Source organism: Homalodisca vitripennis, chromosome 6 (assembly GCF_021130785.1).
Source record: "Homalodisca vitripennis isolate AUS2020 chromosome 6, UT_GWSS_2.1, whole genome shotgun sequence".
In the NCBI taxonomy this organism is placed as follows: domain Eukaryota; kingdom Metazoa; phylum Arthropoda; class Insecta; order Hemiptera; family Cicadellidae; genus Homalodisca; species Homalodisca vitripennis.
In genome coordinates this window covers 119,338,043-119,358,372 of record NC_060212.1, presented here as the reverse complement: position 1 = coordinate 119,358,372, position 20,330 = coordinate 119,338,043, and the positions used below count along the sequence as shown (strand labels likewise).

At 36.0% G+C, this 20,330-nt stretch overlaps 1 protein-coding gene across 10 annotated transcripts in view; it reads right to left on the bottom strand.

The window, feature by feature from the left end:
• Positions 1-20,330, bottom strand: part of LOC124364831 (serine/threonine-protein kinase MARK2-like) — a 146,258-nt gene that overhangs the window by 49,937 nt on the left and 75,991 nt on the right. For all 10 annotated transcript variants that reach the window (XR_006922663.1, XR_006922662.1, XR_006922661.1 and 7 more), the window contains exons 2-7: positions 8,305-8,457; positions 4,598-4,651; positions 4,077-4,125; positions 2,719-2,855; positions 2,278-2,334; positions 908-1,043 (exon numbers count right to left, since the gene is read on the bottom strand). Coding sequence is in view for 1 of the 10 variants with exons in the window: in XM_046820607.1 (XP_046676563.1) it covers positions 908-1,043; positions 2,278-2,334; positions 2,719-2,855; positions 4,077-4,125; positions 4,598-4,651; positions 8,305-8,457 (586 nt within the window). In the remaining 9 variants the exon portion in view is untranslated. The remainder of the gene's footprint in view (positions 1-907; positions 1,044-2,277; positions 2,335-2,718; positions 2,856-4,076; positions 4,126-4,597; positions 4,652-8,304; positions 8,458-20,330) is intronic.

The window sequence follows — 20,330 nt, the reverse complement described above, 5'->3', positions numbered from 1 at the left end:
GTAGTAATGGAGTTATCAAAAGAACATTTTTGGCCTATGATTTAACAGTCAATAAGTCTCAAGAGAAGTGTGTCAAGCGTCTCAAAATTGCTTTGTTTTTGAAGCTTTATCCGCTACTGTTTTTAGGTATTACTTAAAATTTTTAAGGGCTTCAATTTTCTCCAAGACAACCAATTTTCAGGAAGGCCAAATTCGGCTGCAACTCAAGAAAACATTGATCAGATGAGTGCTATGATCCAAGAGGACACACACCACACTCATTAAATGATAGAAACTAACCTAGGGTTATATCTGCAGCAATCAGAATAGCACTGCATGACATTTTAAAAGTGAGAAAAACTTTGCACCACAACAATGCCTCTTCTCACAATGCTGCAAAAACTTTTTGGCAGAAAATACATAAAAACAAGCTTTTCCTTTAATCACCCTATTTCATTATTCTTGAATCTGTACAAACATTTGTGTGGTCATTGCTTTTCTTTGGGAGCCAAAATTGATGAGATTCGTAATTATTTTGATTTCATTCAAAAATTTGAGAGGTTGTAACCAATGAAAAATTCAACTTCAAAAGTGCATTGATACTGGATAGGGTTACTTTGATCATGCCTAAAATTTGGTAAGTCTAGCTCATTATAATCCTCAAAACTTTTAGTGTGACCCTCGTCCACTTCCTTGTTGGTTTAATGTTAATTTTGGGTATTTTCACTAAGGGTGAGTTGCTTAAAACAATCATAAGATACAGTAATACAATTCTATTTGCAAAATGTGAGAAATTTTTGACCCAATATAAGAAGTTAATACCAAGTGATCACACAATTTCAGCTTTAATACTGCCTAATCCAAAGTTTGTCCTTACAATAAACTGCTATCCCATCAGTAATGTTACAGGATCATTGTTGGAGCGTACCTTGGAAGAGTTCAGGAGCTGCGTAGGGTGGACTCCCGCAGAACGTGTCCAGCTTATTGCCAGGCGTGAACTCGTTGCTGAAGCCAAAGTCAGCAATCTTGATATTCATTTCACTGTCTAGCAATAGATTCTCAGCCTGCAAAAGACAACATCATTAATAGAGAACGGTGTTAACCAAATCATAATATTGTTCTTTGTATATATTAAAATAAATGTAAATGTATTTTGCTTATTGTAATTTGAGTATTATGAGCGTTGGAACACTGCATTTAAAACTTTTATCAGACCTTTTCTGACCATAATTACCATAAATGTACTACCACTTCAACTGTGACTCATCAGATATATGTTATGGCAATAACATAACATATGTATTAGTAAAATTTGATCTTAGTATGCCATAAATAGGAGTTTACTCAATCTAGTACTTTCCAATATGAACAAAAATGTCAAGCAGCACAGAGGCATTGAAACATCACAATTAACATCAATTACATCACTTATTTTATGACTAATTCATTAGAGCCTTGAATCAAGCTCTCTCAAGTAAGGGCATGAAACTGTAAGGGCAGTAAACACGAATTTCACTTAGCCTAATTAATATGTGTGCTATTCAACCAGGTGTTTTATATATGACTATTTCATTAGACCCTTGTATCGAACTCTAGAAACTATTAGGATGTGACTGTAAGGGCAGTACTTGACACACAAATGACACTAAATATATGTGTGTAAACTAGGTGTTCCAAATCACTGAACACGAATCTCATTCATTAGACCCTTGTATCGAACTCTAGAAACTATTAGGATGTGACTGTAAGGGCAGTACTATGTGTGTAAACTAGGTGTTCCAAATCACTGAACACGAATCTCATTCCAATGCTCAATCCATAATTTATTTTAAGCATTACAGTTGTGTAAACTATTACCAACAGAGTTCCTCTCAAACAAGGAGTTTTAAAGTCTAAATTGATTTTACTTTTATATCAATTTTCCAATGCATCTTATAAGAAAAACACGTTTGAAGTATAAATAGAATAGTACTGCATGGACATAAAATTAAAACACATAAAATCATTTAAAACATTTCACTAGTTAAAAGCTCAAACATACCAATAATTAAATTCATATCTGTGAGGCCTTTCACTTTCAAATATTTACATAACTGAAAACAAAGTGGTTACAGTTACATGGGTCTGATGATGCTTTCCTTGAAAGCAAAAGGTCTCACAAAACTAAAATTTAATCATCAGAGGAATGTTTTGATTATTAAATTTACGAATAATTAAATCCAAATAAGCAAGGAGGATATAGAATGTATTCCATTTACGAAAAATTAGGAATAAATAATAGTTAAAACTAAAAGTTACCTTAAGGTCTCTGTGAATGATTTTCTTTTGATGACAATACTGAACAGCAGATACAATCTGAAAAAAAGAAAATTCCATCATTTCCACTTTCTTGAATAACGTTTGACATTGAAAGCTGCTATTTATTATGTTTTATATCACAATTTAAAAGTCTCCCTAAATACTAATGATACTATATTCAACGCCACTCTCAAGTAGGCTTCATAAATCTTATTAACAGATATTAAATAAATGCCATATTTAATAATTAATAAAACAAGAGCAAAAATTTAAATTTTGTTAAAAGAATTGAATATGCATTTTGTACATAGATAACAATACTTTTAACTTAATATCACAGAGTAAAAGATAATTGATTGAAACTAAATTTTTAGTTTTAGGAATAGTTTTAAAACTACTCCATTGCCAGGTACAATGTTATTTTATACACAGGGAACTCACCTGTCTAAACTTGGCCCGAGCTTCCTTTTCCTTCATCCTCCCATGAAGTACCAAGTAGTCGAAAACCTCTCCACCACTTGCATACTCCATTACCAGGTACAATGTTTTTTCTGTCTCTATTACTTGAAATAATTTGACTGTAACAAACATGACAGTGCCAATTCAATACATTTTAAGAACATACTTTAGTACCACAACAGCACTAAGTGAGATGCGTCTCCAGACAAATCAGTTAACGACACCTACATTCCTGTAAGTACTACTGATTTTGAGTACCAAATCTAAATTTTTCTCAAACAGGGGTTAGTTTAGATAAATTGTGAAGAAATTTATTTGACTTAAATATCATGGTCGGTATAAAATTAAGTTGCTTGTTAGACTTTTAACTAATACATTATCTTAAGTAACAAACCAATTCCCATAAAATCAAGTCTTAAAATCATTTTGAGAATTTTTTACATGGAGAAACAAACATTTGTATTAAATAAACTACTAAATTTGTTTGTTGTAATAGTCCAATAATTATTCATTTTTCCAGGGGAAATTCAACAAAATAATGAAAATGAATATTAATTAATACTTATTGTAGAATAATGAGAATAAACCTTTAAGATTTATTGTAGTACACTGTTAAATCACTGTGAAGAGTTGAAACGTTTGCCTTTTGAAAAATATGAATTAATAAATTACATAACATAAATTAATTCAAAAGGTTGAGAAAATTTTATACAAACAATACTTTATTTATTAAGTTTAACACACAAAGAATATTTAAATGTAATTTAACATTTATCTCCAGTAAGATTTTAGGAATGTTAGAGGTGATGCATTAGAATGTTTTAATCTTGACACCCATCAATTTTTACTATTTAAATTCACATAATGTTGTTTTAATTGGCCTATACCATGTTACTCTGCAAGAAGTTCTCATTCACATGTCAGGGAAATCACTTATAAAGGTAATATTGAAATGTAATGTTAAAAAACAGGCCAACTTCTAAGAAGAGTGTTATACAATGCCGCTTGAATAACAGACGAACAAACTTTGTTTCAGTAAAGTTAACTTGTACAACTTGTTAAATTACCAGCAACTCGATGAAAGAACTGAATTTAATTTATACATTCTGTACTGTAGAGACTTACATAAAAGTACAGGCTTTTTCTCCGTTATTAAATAGCAATAAGTAATACAACAGTAACTTGAGTAATACTACAACATTACAAAAAATACTTGTATCTGTTCTCAGTGACCATATCTACAGTAAAGCTTAAGACTTTATGATAGATTAACTAGCAAATTATATAATCTAACGACTGGCTAACATTTATAGAGTAGGTACTGACAAGTATGAACTTACCTATGTTTGGATGATCTAGCATCTTCATTATCCTAACTTCTCTAAATAACTGTAACAAAAACAAACATAAAATAAAATGTGATCTTTACAATGCTTTTCAGTTTATGGATATTATTTTATGAATGCTGTTATATAACTCGAAGTATTTTTAACACTAAAATATGCACATGACGACTTCAGCATACTGATATGAGAGTGAAATGAATATTTAAAGATGTTTCTAGAAATGGTAATTTTTTTGCCAAAAAAAAGAGATTGAAATTCACACAAAATTAATCTTATCACAGTAAACTTTCAGACCACTCTGAAAGTCAGCTTTCACCTCTGATATTAGTGTAGATTAAATACTCTTTCTGTGTAATGACTGAAGAACGTACTAAATCACAGTAGTACTGTTTCAATATAATTCTAGTTTTCACATCTTACACCAGAATTCTAAAAACGATGATAACATCATCTTCATCGAGTCGTTCAAGCCTATAACAATTTGTAACTAATGAACAATGTAGCGGTTTACTCACCTTTTGTAAACTCCCTGGATTTAATTGTGTCTTGTCTATTATTTTGATTGCTACCTGTAACATAGAATAACTTTGTTACGGAATCTTAATGGGTCTAACTTAAAACAGAGTATTATAATAGTACTGATAACATTTTGCTCACAAATACAGTTAAACCTTTTCACCCCCCATTGTACTTTCATAACAGATTTTATAAAGAATTCAATATAAAGTCTTCTCTTTTCCAGAATGGATTAATTTAGTATAGTAGTATTTAATGTCCTAAAATAACTTGAGCAAACAAATAACTTAACACACATTTTCCTTGCAAATAAACAATCTGAGAAAATGCTCCCACCTTTTATTTTTGAATTTCTCGCTGCTTACAAATATCTTATGATAAAACCATTTGAAAAACACGTGTTTGGACAATCAACCTATCGATATTTCTAACAATAAATAACAGTTTAAAACACCTTGAATCATGCCCTATTAGAAATAACTATCCTTGTACTAATGTACAAATGTAATGACACTTAGTTTGAGAATGACCAAAAATAACAAGCCCACAATATTTAACACCATGATTATGTGACTGAACCCCCGTGCAGGATGACCACTATATATAATGAAGCTTCTGTCCTATATTGTCACATTAATTATTGCCACTGCCACAGCCCAGCCCATCTACCGTCAGCACTGCCATTACACATGTGGCGGTCAAACAGATAATTCATCTAATATTCATACAGCCCTTGCATATACCTACGATTTGAATGCCAACATACATATTCATAGACACTAAGGAAATGCAATTAATTGTAACGATTATTGCTTGAAATGAGAAAATTACTAGGTATTATATTCACATTGTTACATGAATGGTACACTTCCACCTAGTGGCATGAGTGGCGCCGACTGACTTCCACTACTCCATTATTATTAGATAGAATAACGAGTTATACTTACTATCCACCATATATACAAGTATAATACTTATATAATGAAAATAATGTAATCAATAGAACAAGAGCATATTGATTTTATATTCCATCCTATTTGGGTTGATTTGTATCCAAATAAGATTTAAAAGAAAAATACTGTTGTTACTTTTGTTTTCCTAATTTTATTTTCAACCTAGCTTAAGTTTTTATCCAGATCTGGGACTCTGTTGAGATTTGCATTAACACCCTTGACGCTTAAAGGCTGCTTGCCATCCAAAATTTACTTTAGAATACTGAAAACACTATTTTGTATTTAGTTTGTTTCATAAGCCTTTTTATGCATTTTTAAGAGTAAATTTGTGATTTTTTACAGTAATATAAGTACACAATTGTTATTGTTTTACACATGCACGATTTGTATTGGTAAATGAGTAACAGCAACAGTCACATAACTATGAAAAATTTATAATTCAAAAACAATTAATGAGGACAGATTTATATGGAGAGAAAGAGCCATTTTCATCCCACTAATCAATCATAAAAAGTATGTATGTTTAATTAACATCAGGACACCCTCTATATTACAATTTGTAATTAACACAAAAATCATGCCAACAAAATATCCCAAATTAGATCTGTTTCCTAATAATTATGTAATTTAAAGTAATTGCTAATGAGGTTTTCAACTAATCACAAATAATGTATCATAGTTTAATTTCAATTGGAAAAACAATAATACATAAGACTTGATTTAGTTTCAAATCCTGTTTCAACTGTAATTCAGAACAGGTTAGGGACTCCATACACACCAACTACATGTGCTTTCATACAGAGCTTACTAATTGAAAATAGTGACATCTTGTCGATCTTAATACCTTGCTTGATGCCTGAGAAAGTGTAATAATTCTTCTATTAAGCAACACCCGAGAATTGTATTGTTTTATTCATAAGAATTAGGACAATTATCAGAGCAAGAAATGAACTCTTCTACACGAAGAGAAGAGAAGAAACCTTCAACCGGCACAAATGTGTTTCTTGCTGGAGACTTTCCTCCGACAGCGAGCGATAACCATCACAGAGGAAACAAAGAATAGCTGCCAGTGTGCGAAGGTGAACAAGAACGAGACTGAGATGGTGTATAATTAGTGAGTGGTACTGGGTACTGTAGGAGGAAGAAAGAGTGGGCCAAGGATGCCAGTAACAATATGGTCATGCTCTGATACACGGCAGCAGCCAGCAGCTACCCTGTCAATTATCCAACTCTCGTGTCAGCGGTCAGCTACACTGAGCACAACACAACAGTTAGTGTTCCTGCTAGCCTCCCACCCACTTCCTTTCATCCATAATTACTTCACACCTACATACTACTCTAATTGTTCAAGACAATGTTCATATTGAGTGCAACAACTGCATCATGTCGTCCTTCTTATGTACTTTGCCATAATTTTTGTTCGGTGTAAAGATTAGACACTCCCATCCACTTCCTTCCATCCATAGTTACTTCACACCTACATACTACACCAATTGTTCACAAGACAATGTTCATCTTGAGTGCAACACCTGTCATGTCATCCTTATTGTGTACTTTGCCACAATCTTTATCCAGTGTAAAGATTAGACACTTTCACCCACCTTCTCTTCACCATAATTACTCTACACCTACAGTCTATTGCTCAAGATAATGTACATGAGTTCATCATAAGTCCTACACCTGTTGTTCTTCGTATGTACTTTGACACAATCTTCATTATATGTGAAATTTTTTAACCTCACTCCCACCATCTCCTCCCAACCATAATTTCACCATACCTACACTCTACATCGATTGCTTTAGACAATGAATATGAGTTCACCTAAGTCCTACACCTGTATCATGTAGTTGTTCATATGTACATTCAGTACATACACAATCTTCATTTAGTGTGAAGATTAAACACTCCTACCCACCTTTTTCCGCCATAATTTTACCACACCTACAGTCTATATCGATTGCTCAAGCCAATGTATATCGGTTTATCCATACACATAAGAAGGATTGTGAAGGAAACAAAATTTTTCCGGACATTTGCCATCTTTCAGTTATACAAAGAAAAAATCAAGAATCAAAAATCTTTCATTGTCATCCCACATAAAAAAATGTATTGACAGTCATAGTTTGATACAATATGCCTAAAAACATATATTCGAATATAAATTAAAATATAAATATAAATGAGTAAGTAACACTACGTTTAGAAATCTGCAATCTGAACTTCCACAGGTGGATAACTAACTTAACACTTAACTAAAATCTTTGTTATGTTGCGACATGCAAAAGTACGAATGAAATCATCCATTTTCGGTGTCAACTCCAATACACACTAAATGAAAACACTTAGTTCTTAGTGGTCTGTAAGTACAGACCTATTGTGACCTAAAGGCAAATGTCCGGAAAAACATGTAGTTATGAAAAATTTGCTTTAACTGTGTAGTAACGAAGATTAACAATTTGTATATATATATATATATATATATATATATATATATATATACATACTATTTTAAATTACATAAAATATTTAACACCTATTTTATACGACAAACATATTTTTATCCCTTACACTAGTTAATAATAGTTACGTTTCTTTGAAGAAGACTCGCAATGCTCTATGTTTAACTTTTGATACGCAACAAAAAAAATTTTAATGATAATCAAGAATATATCTATTGTTGGTACACAAATTCCTTTTGCAATATTATTGTCATTACTTAATTCTACCAAAATCATTTGAGCATCTCACTCACCTCTTTTCCCGTGGGAACATGTTTTGCCAGTTTGACCTTGGCAAAGTTGCCCTTGCCGATGGTCTTGAGTAGTTTGTACTTGCCGATGTGGGGCTCATCAGAGGTCCGACTCCTCGAAGAGGAGACCCGACCTGCCGTCGCACTCTCGCTGCCCTGTAACATCAAACATCTCTCTCAGTCACCCACACACCTTCACTTTATCTGGCTCAAGTACAAGTAGTATCATCACTGAGTGCTATTATCTCATTAGAACAAGCATTTAGAAGTCCAATGTCTAAAGTTATACTGTAGCAGAGCTGTAAATGTGTAGACTATCTCACTTGAGTTAACAAAACCAAGAAATATAGAAACATTTGAAAAAAAATCACATACTACTTTGTTAAAAATTAGTTTATTAGAGCATGCTGTTACGTAGCGCTCACGATGAGCATTTAATCGTGCTCTTTGTAAGCGCATTTTACTTTTATCTAAATGTAAACGCTTCACTTCAGTTTCATTTTCAAACTTCTCTTGGTGCTTGCATTAAGTTGTAATTTCTTTCGGCTTTCCTTTTCCATAATCCAATTGAATAGCTGAATTTGTTACTATTAATCCGAATTATTTCAATGCATTTTAATTCCACACATTATTACAAGAAATTATTTGTACATTATTACAAAAGCTAAGTGAAATGAATAGTTCTTAATTTCGCTACAACCAATATTAAAACAGAAAGAAACCATACAAAAAAATAAATATATTGAGTTGTACATTTAGTAGTTTCCAAGTATAAACACTGATTTAATTAAACACCTCTCTTAAAAACGTATATTTATGTTTGATGAAAATATATAAATAATCTTAACGAACTTGCATCTATACATTTTAAACTGTAAAATCAATAAACAATAATACACACAATGTTTACATCAGCTTTTGTTCACACCAGCTGGGACCTTAATACAGATTAGTATACTTTATAATACAAGTTTACTTTGAACATTTGACTACATATCTATTAACCAATGCATCTCTTATGGATATCTCTTCAACCTTTCGAGGCCAAGTGGAGTCCTGCGTAATTTGGTAATTTAATCGGTCTAAATATTTATTTTTTTTTTAAATATCCTGTCATGGGATTTGAGTTTATATGTACAACTTCAGCTCTATCGAATAATGAAAAGTGGTTCAATTTAAGCAATGTATTTTATTCATTACGAAAATATAGACACAAAGAGAAAATTTGCTAGCCAATAGTAGGAATAGAAAAATAGACCACAATATGCAGAGTTCATATAAGAATACAATTAAAAAGAGTTCATTCTGACTTTGGCAACACAAAGTATATTATGTTGAAATGTGGATAAGTACAACCCTTCACTTGGTTTCAAACAATACCCGCTTCTCAGAAGCCAATGTTACACTGCAAAGAATGTCAAGGTCAAATGAAATGCTAAGTTAATGAACAGCTTGGGCTTGAGAATTGTAAATCAGCGCTGCTGTTGAGGACATGAGAATGGACAACACCACACTACTCACGTACATATTTGCTCCTGATCGAGTTTACAAAGTATGACTGAATTAGTTCATATTCCATAACACTAATCACCTATACACTTTCTCTGCTGCAATACAACTTGCCAATGTTGTACGACTAGCTGTATCAACAAAAACTCCACCAGATGCATGATCCAACCGGCAGGTTGTGACCTCTTAGGCTACTCCAACAACTTAAAACGACAATAAAGATGTCAAAACAAATAGCCTAGACACAACTAACTGAACTGTAAACAATAACTAGTATAAATCGACAAAAAACCACTTAACCTTGAGACAAGCGACAAAACGTAACAGAATCTGGCGGATCCGTAGGGCCAACATTGAAAACACAACTTGTTATCACAGTAAAACCTGTTCCGATGAAAACCGGAACCGAACAGCGGCAGCTGACGGAAACAGTGGAATTACTCTTATCGATTCGACTATCGAGTCAATCAGGTCGAGTTTCTTATTCGGATGACTCACACGTTCGGTAAAAACCTTTTCCGTGTTGTAACAAATCATAAAACATCGACAACGATCACCTCGAAGCGCCAACTTACACGGTGCGACCTGCACGAAGATCGGCTGAACCCCACCATGAAGCCACGATAGTTTCTCTGTTCGCGACTAATACACCAGAATATTACCGACTGGCGGACGAACCGCTCTCTCACTGATCGTGGCCTGTGTGTCTGTGTCGACAATGACGTGTCTGTCCGCTTAACAGTGGAGTTGTCCAATATTTACACCGCTATCGTGTCCAGGGTCAACAGAACATCACCAGTCCTTTCCGTTGTGACGAAATCTAACAGAAAGAACACTTATTGTTCCTTCTGTTGTATTTCGCTCAAATACCGTGGGTTTCTAATTGCATATGTAAAGATGTGCAAACTGTAGTTTAAATGAATTAACTAAGCGTTTACCCTTGGCAAAATTTCAGATGAAATAAAAAAAATAAACAAAACCATGTTTATTGAAAACTTTTGGAACAATTGGAAAAAAACTTATAAATACTACTAAATGTAAATAATACAATATTGTTTCAAATTATTATTTTGGACAAGGGCTTTCGAAAGTAAAGGTTTCATCATTAGGCGACTCAGCTAATAAATATTTACATGATTATTATAACACCATGTTTACCAACTTTTTGTGATATAGATTTGTGAAGGGAGGGAAGGTTAAGCAAAAAAACCCACAACATCTGATTTTCCCACGATAACAATTGGTTAATTACAGTTTGTAATTACAAAAGACTTAGGGCATCCTATGATTATCCTGAAATATTAGAGCAAATATACGACTCATAGAAGTCGGTGGTATATTGCATGTAATTACAATTTGTAATATCAACTAAACCTGGACTTTGTAATGACGAAACCATTACGAGTGCTCATTACAAAGTGAGGGTCAAAATCACGAAGATCAATTACTATGTTTATGACAAATTTACAGGTTTAAATATAAAAGTCATTTTTATTCTTCCACAATGTTAATTTACTTTTTTATTGATAGTTAAAATTGTGGAAGAATACAAACAAATTTATTTTACATTGAAACCTGGTGACTTCCATCAAGCATACAAAGCAGAAAATGGAAAATTACAGTTTGTTGTTATTAGCCATTAGCACCAACACTCAAATTCAAATTTTAATTGCACATAATAATACAAATATTAAAAATAATTTTAACTGATTCCAAGTTTACGCCGGAGCAGTACTCAGGTTGAGGCCAGAGCCACTAACTGTACTACACGTTCATAGTTTACTGACAATAAGCCACTGATGTGTAGTATTATTCGCACTTGCATAAGCGCAACAGTTGTGCCTCATTCATGTGCTCAAGTCGGGATTGTTCACTCCCCCCCCCCCATTTGTCCACCTCTGCTGCTTTTCTTTATATTGATGCTAGTAATGAACCAATCGCTCCAATTAGAACTGAACACAACACATCCCACATTACCGGAGCTTGGAGAACAGGATCTCAAACATCACCGCCTGGAGAGTCGAAGCAAATGTTAAGACGAGACAAACAAGACAATTCATAGTTGGGCCAAGAGTTGTTTGTTATTGCCCGGAGAGGGAGGGCAACGTAATTCAACTGCAAGCAACGGTTGCTCTTGTTTGTGTTAGCCCCGGTTCATTACTAATTAGCAAACTGGGCGACCCGAGCAAACTAATCAGCTCAATACCTCCGGCCACGCACATGCGAGATGAGAATGTGAGTAGTTTATGGGCATTACAAGTTTTAATACTAATATTTTGAAAGCTAACGGATATAGTAGTTCCGTTCAAGGCTGCAGGCAACGGTTGCTCTTGTTTGTGTTAGCCCCGGTTCATTACTAATTAGCAAACTGGGCGACCCGAGCAAACTAATCAGCTCAATACCTCCGGCCACGCACATGCGAGATGAGAATGTGAGTAGTTTATGGGCATTACAAGTTTTAATACTAATATTTTGAAAGCTAACGGATATAGTAGTTCCGTTCAAGGCTGCAGGCAACGGTTGCTCTTGTTTGTGTTAGCCCCGGTTCATTACTAATTAGCAAACTGGGCGACCCGAGCAAACTAATCAGCTCAATACCTCCGGCCACGCACATGCGAGATGAGAATGTGAGTAGTTTATGGGCATTACAAGTTTTAATACTAATATTTTCAAAGCTAACGGATATATTAGTTCCGTTCAAGGCTGCAGGCAACGGTTGCTCTTGTTTGTGTTAGCCCCGGTTCATTACTAATTAGCAAACTGGGCGACCCGAGCAAACTAATCAGCTCAATACCTCCGGCCACGCACATGCGAGATGAGAATGTGAGTAGTTTATGGGCATTACAAGTTTTAATACTAATATTTTGAAATCTAACGGATATAGTAGTTCCGTTCAAGGCTGCAGGCAACGGTTGCTCTTGTTTGTGTTAGCCCCGGTTCATTACTAATTAGCAAACTGGGCGACCCGAGCAAACTAATCAGCTCAATACCTCCGGCCACGCACATGCGAGATGAGAATGTGAGTAGTTTATGGGCATTACAAGTTTTAATACTAATATTTTGAACGCTAACGGATATAGTAGTTTTTAATGCTAACTCGTGTCCAGCAACTGGGTTAGTGGATATTACTGCCTTGATTACACAACCAATTATACTTTTTTATCTACAGATTACTAACTTAACCTTTAACCTTTTACTAAGAGATTTTAGTGCCAAATGTTGTTGAAGAAATGCCAAAACTATTGACTTTTTAAAAGATAAATTAAATTTTGCAATGTAAAACTATAAAAATTATAAGTACAAAGAGATAAGCAACGACGAAATATTTAGCAAGATTTTATTCCAGAATTTCTATTTCTTATTTCAGTTGTTATGCACCCATAATTTCATTTTTAGAATATAATGGCAATGAAAATGTAGTAATTATTTTGTCCTTTTCCAATTTTTTGTCAGTATTATTTTCACCACAATCTTGCATTTCCGAAATAATAAATAAAATTAGTCCCGCCCCTAGCGGCTACAGAGCGAACAAGCGTTGCGTGACGCTAAACAAACGTTTTCCCTCCGTGCCAAACATACATCCATAGCCCGCCAAAAGAAGTAGTCACATCAAAAAGCTATGGCGACAAAGCAGAACACGTTTAATAATTTAGCTTTGACATTACGATGATTTGACATTTGAAGCGGCACGATCGAACTTGCGCTGAACGCGTGTTAGGAATGAATCGGTGAATCGAAATGCCAAAGCCAACACTTGAGGTTGACGAGCGGACTCGAGTACAGTATTTGCCCGGTAATGTGCGGGTCGATACCGGCAGCACTCTGGCGATTGGTTGACCTTTCTCTCCGGTAGGCCGCGCGAGTCCGTCCCGTTCTGTAACACATACATTCGAACTGGCGACTTTTCAATTGTGAATAGTCAATGGCGGCTTGCATTTTGAGTGTAATTTGAATGAATGTGGAGAAAGGAGCTGTGGCAATACAACCCGTGATTTCCTGAGAATCTGCCATTTTGTGGCCATAACTTTTCCTGGTAAAATAAATAATTTTTATTCCATTATTTGTGACACAGCATAAACAATCGAATATCGTGTATACAAGTGTACTTCTTTTACCGAGCAGGGTTCACTTCTGGCTGGTTTATACCTTATCGTTGATCCCACACTGGGTATATCACTAGTCGCAAATGTCGAGATTCTGGGGCACAAGGGTGATTCGACAGGTCTAGTCTACTGCGGGAGATGACTGTTGGGAGTTGGTGGAATTCGTTCCCTAGGTGTCAAAGGTTTTTGCTAGCCTAGACATAAAGGTGTGCCACCCCTACCCCTGCCTGCTTTGACGGGAGAGCTGGTTCAGAGCTGGCTTCCCCTTTTTCCGAGGGGACAAGACTTTGATATTAGTACCCTAAATTCTTCCTCGTGGATCTCGACAGAAGGCGGACCCCTACTCCCTAACCTTACTCGTCCAGAATATCTTGTCACTCCAGAAGCAGCGCAGAGGTCCTCATAGGACTATGTGCAATTTCTATGATTCTTAACCTAAAAAAAAGAAGAGTGTAACGCAAATATCAATATTTCAAAATAAGGAATTCTTTCCATTTGATAACATGATAAGGCACAAATAACGTAAGCACTTCTGAAACGTTTAAAAGATAATATCTCACAAGCGTGTGTGTTGTATGGGGACCAATCTAAAGATCTGAACCAACCTATGTTTACCTAGAGAAATCGCATTGCCCAACAAAGAGGGCCGTATCGCAAGATTTCTCAAAGGAGCTTCCTTTTATTTAAATAATCTTGTATGTGGGATTAAACGTCAAACGCACATAAGTATGGAACAGTTCGTGCACGAAAATTAATTTCATTCAAGTTTGTTTTGTTGCTACCGATAGGACTAACAAACTCAATAATGGAACGTGTTATAACGAGAAAAAATATTGTGACATAATCGAACCCTTACAACTTTCATCATCTACACAGTTGAAAAGTACTTCGCCACAAAAAAACGAGGAAAATTATTATAAAGTGATGGTCTGACCTTTGAGGCAGGATATCAGATACCTATTAGGGTTAAGGGTAGCACGTCACCTGATGGCATGAAGCCTTGGGTGGGTGATGAATGAATGCACCCTGCAGGCAACCATAATCCGCGAGTCAAGTTTCATTATATAGCACAAGACGTACATGTTCACGAAATCGACAGAAAAATTTGCCCTATGAAATAAATTCTCAACAGCATGAGCTTTGTTGCGAAATAGGAAGGTATTAATCAAAAGGATTAAAAAGATACATTTTAATACGTCATATGTTTAGGCTTACAACAGACACTCTGACCGCTCAATAATAATTATATCTAGATTGGTGATAGCATAACAAAGACCTACCATCGTTCAGTGAAACAAAAACAATCAGTGACACTACGTTTCGAGATCTGCAATCTGATCTCTTCTTCAGGTAAATACTAACCTAATACATAATTAGAAACTAGGCTAAAATAAACAAATCATACCAAAGCGTGATTTGTTTATTTTTAACATTAGTATTATATTTCCTGTTTTGACAATATCCTGTAAATCTATAGAACTAAATGGATTTCGATTCCTAAAACATTATTAAAAATTCAAGCCTTTTTTTATATAAGCAGCCTTTTTATTTCATCTTGGAACTCAAACATCCTAGATCTAAAATAGTCAAAAACTATTTCACTGTTTCTTTATTTAGAATATAGCTGAAATTTTACAATTTAGAATGAATGGATAAGCCAATAAACTGTCAATATTCCCATTCTTATATACTTTTATAATTACATTTTAAAATATATTACAGTTTTAGAGTTTGATTTAACCATATATAATTTACTGCTATTACCTATTATTTTCAGTTTTTATACTGCAAATTGATCATGATATCCCAGGATTTATGAATTTTGGAAATATTGCCTAAGAATATTTCTTTGATTTTTAATTCTCGGAGATTTACATCACTAAGAAGGCTCTCGGATACCGTCTCAGATGGCAACTGGTCGTTTATAAAACGAAGATAGCACCATGCAGGTTAGGACTTGCTGATAAAGCAATAGGCTGTGATAAATACTAGGATATAAGATCCAATAAGACGTTATCAGTGTGTCAACAAAGGGGACCAAATTATACAATTCCATAATAATTATCTTACGTTATTGTCAATAGTTCAATAACAACATATTCGTGTATAGCAACAGTTTTACCAACTCTGCACATACTAAATAGGATACGTTTTTTTAAATTATTTTTTTTTATAGAACTTTTCATTTTTACTTGTATTAATTGTATTTCAGCTTTAACCTCACCAAGAGGATGAATGAACTGAGAACAAGCTTAAGCTTAAGACACAATTTGAATACGTACGATGGTCAGTTATCGCCAAGAACTGGCAAACTCGTATTAAAAAAAATCGATATTTTGTCTCATATCCAAACTGTATTCGACAGTAATACCGAGCTACGAAGAATTGCGTAGATAATCGTTCAACTTCACTATTATGTTACTGTGTTGGTGATAGAGTGTTTGTTTACATTCTTGTTTGAAACTATAGCTATAGGTATTGTTTATTATTAAAACGGTATAGAAAAAATGGCCGGGTACAATAATAGTTTGGGGGTAGGCTCATATGGCGAGAACAGGCTCGAAATGAAATCTGTTTGTAGCTAGAAGTTGTAATTTTCGATTGTAGGACTGCAGGTCCACGCCTAGTTTTGATGAGGGTGGCTGACGTCACTTTTCTGCAGGGTACGACGATCCCTTGTCAACCCCTCGTCAAAAGAAACCCTTGAGTCGGACGGTGGATCCCAGGTCGTGACCGTGGACCACTGTCCATCCCTTAAAAGAAGTAGGTAAGAAATAGTCCTAACAGTTTTACGACGTGGACATACAGTCCGCTTACCGTAATTTTCACTCCGCCCACTCACTACAAGTGGGTCACGCCCAGTTTCCGTGGCCTCAAATCAAGGTGTTGGGAATTAAAAGGACCTGTTTCCGGTGCACACAATGCGTCTCACACTGTCCCATGTCCTCCCGTGTACGTACGCTGGGCGGGAGCCGCAGTGTGTGTACGGTGGTGGTGGGAGCGGATACAGGTGGGGAGAACTGGCAACATCGCCGAGGTCACCTCTCCATAGTTCCCATACCACCTGTGGCTGTAGCCGCGCATCGCTCAAGCTCAGTACTGTATTGTATTATCAAGCAGTATAAACCCCGTGTAGCTGCTGTTAAACCGGGGACAAACGGCGCTTATGTGGGGTCCGCGAGGGGTCCAGGGACGAGGGTGAATAATCTTAGCGAATAGCTATACGTGCTAATTGCACTCCATCAAATTACTACATTTGATCCATTACTAAATAAGCGCATCACATTGCGAGACAGAAGACTTGAAGCCCATGTCCTTCCTCGCAGCAGATCACAGTCTACAAATACCGACTTCTACTTTTTCATAGAAGAAGGGTAGAAGAACGCTACACCACGACAGACAATGTGCTAATTGCACTCCATCAAATTACTACATTTGATCCATTACTAAATAAGCGCATCACATTGCGAGACAGAAGACTTGAAGCCCATGTCCTTCCTCGCAGCAGATCACAGTCTACAAATACCGACTTCTACTTTTTCATAGAAGAAGGGTAGAAGAACGCTACACCACGACAGACAATGTGCTAATTGCACCCCATCAAATTACTACATTTGATCCATTACTAAATAAGCGCATCACATTGCGAGACAGAAGACTTGAAGCCCATGTCCTTCCTCGCAGCAGATCACAGTCTACAAATACCGACTTCTACTTTTTCATAGAAGAAGGGTAGAAGAACGCTACACCACGACAGACAATGTGCTAATTGCACTCCATCAAATTACTACATTTGATCCATTACTAAATGAGCGCATCACATTGCGAGACAGAAGACTTGAAGCCCATGTCCTTCCTCGCAGCAGATCACAGTCTACAAATACCGACTTCTACTTTTTCATAGAAGAAGGGTAGAAGAACGCTACACCACGACAGACAATGTGCTAATTGCACTCCATCAAATTACTACATTTGATCCATTACTAAATAAGCGCATCACATTGCGAGACAGAAGACTTGAAGCCCATGTCCTTCCTCGCAGCAGATCACAGTCTACAAATACCGACTTCTACTTTTTCATAGAAGAAGGGTAGAAGAACGCTACACCACGACAGACAATGTGCTAATTGCACTCCATCAAATTACTACATTTGATCCATTACTAAATAAGCGCATCACATTGCGAGACAGAAGACTTGAAGCCCATGTCCTTCCTCGCAGCAGATCACAGTCTACAAATACCGACTTCTACTTTTTCATAGAAGAAGGGTAGAAGAACGCTACACCACGACAGACAATCGTACAAAAAAGATGTTGACACGAAAACAAAGCATAGTATAACTCGTTCTTGTAGAAAAAAGGTTCATGCACAATTGGAAATCTAAATATAACATCTTCTTTTGCATATCTTGACAACACAATTCAGTCATATTTTCGTCATTACATTGGGTTTAATATGGATATTTAAACAAGACAAGACTATACACTGAGCCACTATACAATTATTTGTATGTGTTGGGATAGTTGGACAACGTGTGTTAATTTGTCACACATTGGAATCTCTTATGAATGATTATCGAGTATGTATAAACAAATGATTTATTCTGCTAATTTCCTGTTACTATCATAGTTGTCCACAAGACCAGTGTAAAAATATTCCCTAACGTTCAGCGTATCCCTATACGATAGCGACATGTACCATTATCGAACTCAAGAGTTATTCGTATAGAAATGAAGCTTCATGGACATACATTTTATTTTCCAGCCTCAAAATAGCTTAAGCTCAGCCAATTAAGAATTTGATTCAGATGTCATGTCAATATATGTAGTGGTACATTCTGCTCCATCACTTAATAAATCGATATATCCAAATAAATAACCGGTTACACAGTTTGAAACATCTGTTCAATTTTTATGTTGAACATTGAAGAAAACACTTCACACAGTACAATAAAACTGCTTGGTTACATTTGCTAGCAAAAAAATAACCAAAGAGAGAAAATATTGAATATTGAGATTATTAAAGAAGGAAAAGCGATCGAGTTATAATAAAAAATCCCCTACGATTTAAAACAATTATAAAACCCTGTGGGGCTTGAGGTAATTGTATTCTATACTATAGTAAAGTTGTATGTACACTATCTGCGAGGCTGGGAGTTATCCAACCACACTTACCCTGATCCACATCGATGTCGGCGGCAAAGGGGGCGCCACCCGCGGAGGGGGGCAGGGGGGTTCATGCTGCAACCACGTCATATAGGGGACTGTAGCCCCCCGCACACTCATCCTGCCACGGCAGCCAGCCCCGGCCTCATACTACAGCTGGCAGACCTCCGACATGCGCGGTCCTGTCCTCGCGGGTCACGTCACAGCACCATTGCACACATCACAGTCAGCTAGCTGTTGGCGCAGTGAACTTCCATCCCCAGAGTGTGAACCTGACACGACGGCAGATAAGTGAGTGAGCTAGTGCGGCCCGACCGACACGGGTTAGGTTAGACAGACAGACAGTGTTGCCGGCGCGAGTGGGGGCCGTTGTTCACACGATCGCGATGTGAGCTCCCGTACTAGTACGGCACGGCGCGGCGCACACAATACATTACTGCTGGACAGGGACGTAGCCAGCGAGGGGGTCCAAGGTGTCCGGAGCCTCCGCAAATTTTAAACTTTTTCAATTACTTTTTTCAAATGACTATTATTATTTAAATAATTCAGTATTCCCTACAAGCACTGCGCAAACTGGCCAAGAAAATTTAAAGGAACAAAATATATGAGCGGTTGACAGCACTTGCCGAACTTTCTGTCCGATACAAAGAAATATCAATTCTCTAGATCCTTTCCCTCCCCCAAATTTATTTCCTGGCTACGTTATTGCTGCTAGATCTGCGCTTCCCGTATAATACATTGTCACTAGTGTGCTTGCTTTAAGATTTCAACTAAGGAAATCCGTTCCCCCACATTTAATCCTTCCAACACACAAAAACGATAGCTGTGCAGAGACACCTGGGCAGTATTTCCTACTCCCACTTCACATAACCGTTGTTAAGGGACCTAATCAGACGTATGTTACTGTTACCGTATCGATATTGTGTTGTTGATTTGAATTGTAAAAATTTAAATACACTTTTATTTATTATTCACAAACATACCCTCCTTAATTTATTATAACGCTTTCAATAACACCTTATATGTATCCTTAGTGAAATACCACAACAAAATATTTAAAAAATAGTCGAGGACTACAACAATAATCCAATTTCACGTAAACACATTTACACGCTAATTAAATAGAAACGAAACGCAACAAAAACGTTACTGTGCAAAAAACAAATGAGGAAAGAGGTCCGGAAACAGATTCCCCGGAGCGCAACGCTACACCAGACCAGCTGACGCGGTGACTAAGCTGCGACGTTGCCA